This window comes from Myotis davidii, unplaced genomic scaffold, assembly GCF_000327345.1.
Source record: "Myotis davidii unplaced genomic scaffold, ASM32734v1 scaffold80, whole genome shotgun sequence".
In the NCBI taxonomy this organism is placed as follows: domain Eukaryota; kingdom Metazoa; phylum Chordata; class Mammalia; order Chiroptera; family Vespertilionidae; genus Myotis; species Myotis davidii.
Genome location: NW_006292686.1, coordinates 1,250,651 through 1,259,079, shown reverse-complemented (window position 1 = coordinate 1,259,079; position 8,429 = coordinate 1,250,651). Strand labels below are relative to the sequence as shown.

At 53.1% G+C, this 8,429-nt stretch overlaps 1 protein-coding gene across 5 annotated transcripts in view; it reads right to left on the bottom strand.

Annotated features, from left to right (window-relative positions):
* Positions 1-492: 492 nt before the first annotated feature.
* The window catches only part of RREB1 (ras responsive element binding protein 1), a 145,306-nt gene continuing 137,369 nt past the window's right edge, over positions 493-8,429 (bottom strand). For all 5 annotated transcript variants that reach the window (XM_015565539.1, XM_006766097.2, XM_006766099.2 and 2 more), the window contains 2 exons: positions 5,000-5,812; positions 493-3,742 (listed from right to left, as the gene is read on the bottom strand). In XM_015565539.1, the coding sequence (XP_015421025.1) occupies positions 3,234-3,742; positions 5,000-5,812 (1,322 nt within the window). In that variant the 3' untranslated portion in view covers positions 493-3,233. The remainder of the gene's footprint in view (positions 3,743-4,999; positions 5,813-8,429) is intronic.

The following is an 8,429-nucleotide window of genomic DNA, read 5'->3' as shown; positions in this document are numbered from 1 at the left end:
GCGTGGTCAGTGCATTGAAACATCCTCTACAATTAGTTTCCCTTGAGCTCAGCTTCCTCCACAGTTGCTGTGTGAGAACAGCTCGCGGCTGAGAACATTCAGGACTCTGCCTACTCGCTGCTTTAAGGACAGACCTTCGGACCTGCTGTCCCCAAGGCCTGCGATCACGCCGTCCAGCCCCTCCCTTGAATGACGGGCCCTCCCCCACCCAGGGGCGGCTGGCTCCCTTGTAACTGGCGAGAGAAGGAAAAGGCACAGCACACGTCTCAGGAGTCGCTGCCCAGAAAACAAGAGTCCCCAGCCTTAGCTGCTGCTAAACCACAGGGCAGCCCCTGGCCTGGGAGGGGCCACGTGCACTGGGGGTTAAGTCACACCAGCAGCGGGCTCCTCCGGACTCTGTCCCCAGGCCGCCCCACAACTGAGCTCCAGGGCCACCAGGTATCGGGAAGCAGGACAAACTGACAGGGTTACAGCAATCACAGGACAATTGTGTGGCAAGCAATCTGTCGTTTTTAAAATATGACATTTATTGCTTAGATGGTTTGATACAGAACAGCGTTTCTTCTCATTTTGAATTTGGAAGTATTATACAACTGAATACAAAGAGGAACAAAAGTACCAAAACTAATCTTGTGATTCTGTTCATGTGGCATAAACCAGTTTTGCACGTAACATGTAGCAGCAGTTTTTAAGTTCCCTTTAGAAAAATATGAACTCTACATTTATTATTGTTTCCTGTGTAATGCATGGGCTGAAATCACCAGGATCACTTCCTTCCTGAAGAAAAGAGAGGAGAAAAGGGGCGAACAGAGGGTTGAAGGTACGACGAATCATCCGACTGCCACAGAGCTCCCCGGCCGCTGGGAAAGCAGCCCTCCGGGGTTTTGTTGTTTTTCACAGCCAGAGTTTCATGTAGTGATTGAATCTCAGCATTGCGTCCACAAATCAAAGAGAAAAACGAGAAAAACTTGCACCTCAAAAAACTTTTCAGAAGATCCATATATATATATTTTTTTGTAAAAGCCCTGAGAGGAGAAAGAGAATCAAACAAAATGAATAGAAACAAATTAGCTGGACATGCAAACTAAGCTATGATTCACCCAGAGTTTAAACAAATCACAAATTTCACAGTTTAATATTGGGGGAGGGGCAGAACAACAAACAATCCATTTCTCAACCTAATAAAACGTGGCAAGACCATACTGACTACAGGGCGCAGAGGCGGCTAAATAAAGCTTTAAATCGATCGTGATTCCTGCGAGCTGCACAGCGTGGCACCTCGCTCTGCGCTCTGCGGCCTCTTGCTGCAGCGTACTTGTGTCACGGCCTCTCCACATGCTGGGAGTTTTAGTGTGGAGAGTCGCAAAGGAAAAGAAAACACTAGAAACCCCAAATAATAACAACAATGAAAATAACAACAATCGTCATAAAGAATGAAGGGATGCATGAACTGGTTTAAGCAGGCCCCACCAGGTGCGCAGGGAAATGGGACCATTGGCTCTTCACCTAGAGCAAATGAAACCTTGTTCTGAAACTGGTTCATACATCCCTAATACAGTTAAGAATTATATATACCTCAACTTTTTTCCTTTCACATGCAAAGATACCACTTTCGTTATTTCAAGAACACATAGCTTCCTTTGAAGTCTGGATGGTTGGATTTTGGCCGCCAGAAACCGGTGAGGAAGGGGTCTGTGTGCCTGCCTGCACACTTACACTGAGTGTGGAGGGGCCTGGGAGGGCGGCAGGGCAGGGGCTCCCTGGGCTAAGGCACGAGGATGTGAGGGGTGGGGCAGCGCAGGAGGCCCAGCGCTAGGCCTCGGGTGTCCTCGGGGTCCCAGTGGAGGTCAGGATGCTGAGCACGGAGCACGGGCTCAGCTACAGTAGGAAGTGTATTGCCTGCTTTGGATGCTCACAAAAAAAAAAAAAAAAAAAAAAAAAAAAGAATCCTGCCTTTTTGCACCCAGGGGTTCAGTTTATTTCAGAAACTGGAAACAAGTCTATCTTCAAGCACCAATCCCAAATCGCAGGAAGGTCAATATAAATCAATTTCTCATCTTCAATCTTGCACGTGCAGTTTTATTACCAGTAGTATTTCCTCGCCTTGCAAATGACAGTAGCACACGAGGGGAGGCCTGGCTGGGGGTGGCAGACCGGTGAGTGGGTCCGTACCCCCTGCTTTCTCAGGAGCCGGGGGCACGCACCCTCTCCCCCGAGCTGCTCCTCGGCCGTGTGCGGAGGACCTGCGGGCGCTGCAGTCCGGAAGAAAGGCTTGTCTGAGTACAGTAGAACAGCTCCCACCCGAGGGTGGCAAGGAAAGCTGCAGGCAGACGCTTACACGAGGACCTGGGGCACCCAGGTCTCCAGGACAAATATTGCCCATTTGTTTCTGCTTATTGCAGAGACCAGCAAACTGATGAACTAAAAATAATAATAATAATAATATTAATAATATATATACCGAAAGGGGAAAATCAGATACATGACACCTGTGTATGTTCTCCATAGATTAAGTTGCCATGGTAACTCTTCTCTCTAAGTTAAGAACAAATGTCTTGGAACTTGAACAGGAACTAGCATGTCTAATGCTGAAAGACCAAAACATGTATGAGGTTCGAAGCTAGACTCTGTCCTGGTTTTGGCTTGAACCAAACTGGAAACCTCCATCCACCACATCCTCAATATCGAGGACCAAATTACAGCTCCACCATATAGCAGACAAAAAAAAAAAAAAGAAAGATAAAGGTCTATATGAGAAATGAGCATCTCATCCATATTTCCTCTGGTAATTTACATGAAAATTCACATCATTTTCTTCCAGTTATTGGCTATGGGTATCCAAGGGCATGTTTTTCTTCTGTTTCCAGCTCACAGAACAAATGCTACCATCAGATTAACAAGAACAAGCTCACACACACCAACACAGAAGTAATGTTAATGCTTAAATGAAAAGGTCCTCTCCAATAATTCATTAAAATATTTGCTTTGTTTTTAAAGTCATTTTGGGACAACACAACACCCAGGACGACACTGAAGGACTGGTAAGTAGTTAAGGCACTCGAATCGTCCGTGCTGCTCTCCCGCACGGGCGCGCGGTTAAGGCCATGGCACCGAGAGACGGCCCTTCCTCGTCTCCCTCTCCAACAGCTGACAGGCACTGAGGAAACCTCATGAAACAGACTCAGGACACGGTTCTGCGGGCCTTGCCGGTGTGCTGGGGGCAGGAGGAGCCGTCATTCCACTCCCAGCAGCGGCGAGGCAGCCTCGGCGGCCAGGATGGGGTGGGCGGGCCTCTTGCCGTTCAGCTCCAGCAGGTCTTGCACAAGGGCCACCGGGCTCTCTGGGTCAGGATCACCCTGAGGCGCCTGCTCCGCGGGGCTGCCCGGGGGAGCGGCCTTGGGAGCACTCCTGCCGGCCTCAGCCTGCCCGGCGCCAGCTGTCCGGCCCGGGGCCCTGTCCTCCCTGCGGCCGGCATCCTTGGCCTGGCTCTCCTTCCGGCTCCGGGTGACGGCCACGTGGTTGCTGGCCAGCACAGCCGCGTCCGCCTCGTTCTCCGAGACGGGGTTGTTGCCACTGTGGGTGGACTCGCTCTCGCTGTCCTCCTCACCCCGCTCGTCCTTGTCACTGTCCTTCCCATGGTGTTTGGCGTGCCTGGCCTTCTGGTGGACACGCTGGTGGCGAACCAGGCTGTGTTTCAAGGTGAAGGTTCGCTCACAGGTCTGACATTTGTACGGCCTTTCTCCTGCAGCAATGAGGGAGAGAAATGTTTGTTAATGGTAAGGCCACCAGGAGCCACCTCTCAGCGCCACACTAAAGCAGCCACGAGGGGAAGACCAGGGGTGGGGTGGCAGGGTCAGGACGCCCTCCTTTACAGGGAAACCTCTTATTCGTCTGAATTGGTAAAATGGGGAAGCAGGATCGCCAGGGGCCACCCCGGGATTCCTCCCCGTCTTCCTCAGCCCGGGTTTCCACACACTGATCCGGGAACCAGAGCCCCATGAGGACAGCAGTGGCACCCTCCCACAAGGACAGGCACGTTTCTGAGGCTCTACGGACAGGGCACCTCCCAAGGCAAAGGCAGGAGACACTCCGCGTTCTGATACGCTGCAGCTGGGGCTTCTCTCAGCTCACAGCCGGCTGTGAGCAGCTGAGACCACCCCCTGCCAGGAGCCCAAGAATATCTGTCTGTTGGGAGGACCAGCCCGGAGCCTCCAACGCCCCCAGGCCAGGGCAGAATGGCTGCATGAGGCGGGGCAGTGTGCGGGGAGCAGAGGTGTGCACCCCGCCGGCCGGGAGGGAGGAGGAAAGCCGAGACGAAGACCAGGGCCTGGGTTGGGTTCTTTGGAGGGAGGGGGTGGCGATGTGCTCGCATCTTTTGGCTTCAGGAGTGTATCCAGGTCTCCTTCCTACTAAACAACAGCCCCTGCTGTGGGGTTTGTAGCCTCAACCGCCGGTGAGTCCCAGGAGTAAGGGCCTGTGCAGCGCAGACCCGGATGGCCACGCAGCAGCCCAGACAGACAGGAAAAGCCCCCAAGGGGCCCTCTGCCCACCTGAAGGTTAGTAAAAAGGCAAACCCAGGTGTCTCCAAACAGAGCACCTGTCCCTACTGCCTGTCCCAGGCCACACCCCGCAGTCCCCTTCCAGGCTCAGGGCTTGCTGAGACCACGGCCCAAACGCCCAGCACGCATATTCCCCTCCTTATCTGAGGGGACAGACATCACCCCCATTCTAGATACAGGAAGATTGAAGCTCAGAGGGACTGCTCAAGGTGCTTTCAAGGACAGCACTGCCGAGGGACCACTCCACTGCCTCCCTGCAGGAGCCCATCCGTTTCGGGCGCTAAGAGAACAGCCTGTTAAATCCCCCGTTTACAGGGCTCACAGGCACGAGCAGGCTTGTTAGTCCTCCGCCTCTGTTTCGGCTCCGGGGGAGGGCGGCCTCCTCCGCAGGCCTGGACCGGGTCCTCCCTGAAAGCGGCCACGGCCGGGCCTGCCCTTACCCGTGTGGGACCTCATGTGCCGGGTCAGGTCCTGCAGAGACCAGAACCTCTTGTTGCACACAGTGCAGACCTTCTTCCTCTTGTCCGCCTTGCTGGTCACACTTCTGGAGGCGTCTGTCTTCGGCTTCTTGTCGTCGTCGCTCCTCTCTGAGGACTTCTTCTCGGCCGCGCCCTCCCCGTCGGAGGTGCCCTCGGCCTCCTCGCCCGGCTTCTCTGCCCGGCCCTCTGACCCGGCCTCCCCCTCGGCCGGGGGCTCGGGCTTCTCCTCCGGCTCCAGCGTGGGGGCCGCGGGCAGAGGCACCGGCCCAGCAGCCCCGCTCTCGCCCTGGCCCTCCGGAGGGAGCGGGCTTTCCTCCCGGGGCACCTCGCGGCCATGGGCCTTCCTGTGGCGGCTCAGGGTTCCCAGGAACTTGAAGCTCTTGCCACAGATGTCGCAGGTGTGCTTCTGGTCCTGCGGGGAGCCCTCGCCGCCCACGGCCCCGGCGTCGCCCTCGGCCAGCTTGAAGCCCATCAGCTTGCTGGCCAGGTTGAGGTCCAGGCTCTTGTTGCTGACCGTGTCTTCCTCGGGGCCATCTTCCTCATCCTCCTCCCGCTCCTCCACACCACGCTTCTCGGGCTCCGGGCTCTCCTCGGAGGCCTGCTCCTCCCCCTCCGTGGGCTCAGCGGCTCCCCGAGTCAGCTCCTCTCCAGGGACCTCTCCTCTGACCTGACTGGGCTCAGGGCCCCCCTCTGACCGCGGCCGCTCTTTCTCCCGAGAGGTGAGGTCCAGCACTTCGCCTCCTGCGGCTGATGTCTCCACGTCTGACTGGCTGTCTGTGGAGCAAGCACAGAGCATGGATTGAACCAAACGCCACCTCACCTGCCCCTTCCAAGGGCTCCTTCGTGAATCTCAGCTGGACCCGCCCTGAATCATCACCCGCTATGTCCATCCCCAAGGGCCCAAAGAATCTGGGGTTAATTATAAAAGGCAGAAAGAGCCTCCACATACACACGGGCCAGGGTCGCAGGGCTGGCTGTGCCTCGGAACCCCTGCCCCCGCTTTCCTGCACTGGCCACTGGCGGCGCCCGGTGCCCTCCCCTGCCACACACAGCGATGTTCAGGCCCCAGGGAGGTGTGAGTGACTGAGGGCAGCACAGACAGAAGGAACAGAGAGAGGAGAGGTGGTGCATTCCAGAGATTCACAGCGCTGGGGAGGCTGAAGGAGCTGAGCTGTACAAGCTATTTTTGAATGCAGAGGTCATACAAACATGCAACATACACGGGACTACCCCCACCATGGTGTCTGATGACAAAATGGCCCGAAGCACATACTGTGCACTATGGTCCACACTCTCACCTGATGCCCGAGTTCCAGGTGGAGTTCCAAGGCAAAGGAGACACAGGCACACCAGTGGGCCTCCCTGGCTGCTGTCAGGACCCCACGGAGGAAGTGGAAGCACTTCCCGTCTCTCCATTTGGTCCTACCTGTTCACTCTCCATAGCAAAATCAGATGTGGACTGTCCATCAGTCTGTAAGGCCTTTTCGAGGGAGGGCACTGTGGCTATACTAACGGCACCACACGGTGGCAGCGTTTATCAGAAGCACTGTCTTCCTTCAGCTTACACAGGGCCTAATGACCTTCACATTGTGTCTATGACAGTGAAGCTGTCTGCTGAGACCTACTATTGACGGTAACCCAATGGCCAATTTATTAGGCTGATGAAATGCACTGTTTCAGAGCACACACGTTAGAGGTGCCCCGCACAGGAGAGCCCGACGACAGTGTGAGCCACTCACACCGCCCTGGACCCTCACCTGCTGTGACCACACGTACAACAATGTCCACACCACCCGCCCCCGCCCCCAGCACTCTGAGCCACAGGCTTCATCATCTGCCACTGAGGTGGTCCTGTGTGGGGGGCAGGGCTGGCACCGCCCCTCCATGGCCACACCGGCCTGGGACTTTCAGCTTACATACCACCTTCAGCTTATGTACCACCGTCTGCTCAACACTCCAACTTACACCCTTTCACTGCTTTCATTCTGCCTGTATCTTTTGGCAGCCACTGTCTGAGTATCTCAAAAGGTTTCAGAAGAAAACAAATCGTTATGCTGTGACTAAAATTTCTGACAATGATTTTTGATAATTATTCACAAGTTTAAAGAGGAATCCTGAGCTATACACCCCAATGTCGAGGCTATTTCTAAGGATAAGACAGATGCTCATGTTCTTGAATCATTCCAATAGGGAGCATCTATTAAATGGATTGTGGTATAAACTCTACAATAAAAAAAAAATCACAAAGTGCTCAGTGTCATACTTGCTGGATTACTACTGTAGTAGTTACATTTTGAAAAAGAGGCTTAGCCCTAGCTGGTTTGGCTCAGCGGACAGAGCGTCGGTCTGCGGACTGAAGGGTCCCAGGTTCGATTCTGGTCAAGAGCATGTATCTTGGGTGTGGGCACATTCCCAGTGGTGGGTGTCCAGGAGGCAGCTGATCGATGTTTCTAACTCTCTAACCCTCTCCCTTCCTCTCTGTAAAAAATCAAAAAAAAAAAAAAATATATATATTTTTAAAAAAGAGGCTTAAATTCTGGCTACTTCCTACTTGCCCCAGTACATTCTAGGTTTTCTTAATTGTTAATATTTTTTACCAAAGAACATGGGTTATTTTAAAGTTTAACTGGAAGATATATTAAGACGAACGTGAAAAAAATCATAATGAGTTCTGAAACCAAACCCACATAAATATTCTAAGGTCAGATCATTCTCACTCCTGGGCCCTTCCTTAGTGTGAATAAGGGAGCGTTCAGCCCTAGCTGGTTTGGCTCAGTGGACAGAATGTCGGCCTGTGGACTGAAAGGTCCGGGTTTGATTCCAGTCAAGGGCACATGCCCGGGTTGCAGGCTCGAGGCGGGCAGGAGGCAGCCAATCAATGATTCTCTCTCAACATTGATGTTTTTATCTCTCTCTCCCTCTCCCTTCTTCTCTGGAATCAATAAATATACATTTAAAAAAATAGAAAGAATTCTGGTTAACAATGATTTTTGATAATTATTCACAAGTTTAAAGAGGAATCCTGAGCTATACACCCCAATGTCGAGGCTATTTCTAAGGATAAGACAGATGCTCATGTTCTTGAATCATTCCAATAGGGAGCATCTATTAAATGGATTGTGGTATAAACTCTACAATAAAAAAAAAATCACAAAGTGCTCAGTGTCATACTTGCTGGATTACTACTGTAGTAGTTACATTTTTAAAAAGAGGCTTAGCCCTAGCTGGTTTGGCTCAGCGGACAGAGCGTCGGTCTGCGGACTGAAGGGTCCCAGGTTCGATTCTGGTCAAGAGCATGTATCTTGGTTGTGGGCACATTCCCAGTGGTGGGTGTGCAGGAGGCAGCTGATCGATGTTTCTAACTCTCTATCCCTCTCCCTTCCTCTCTGTA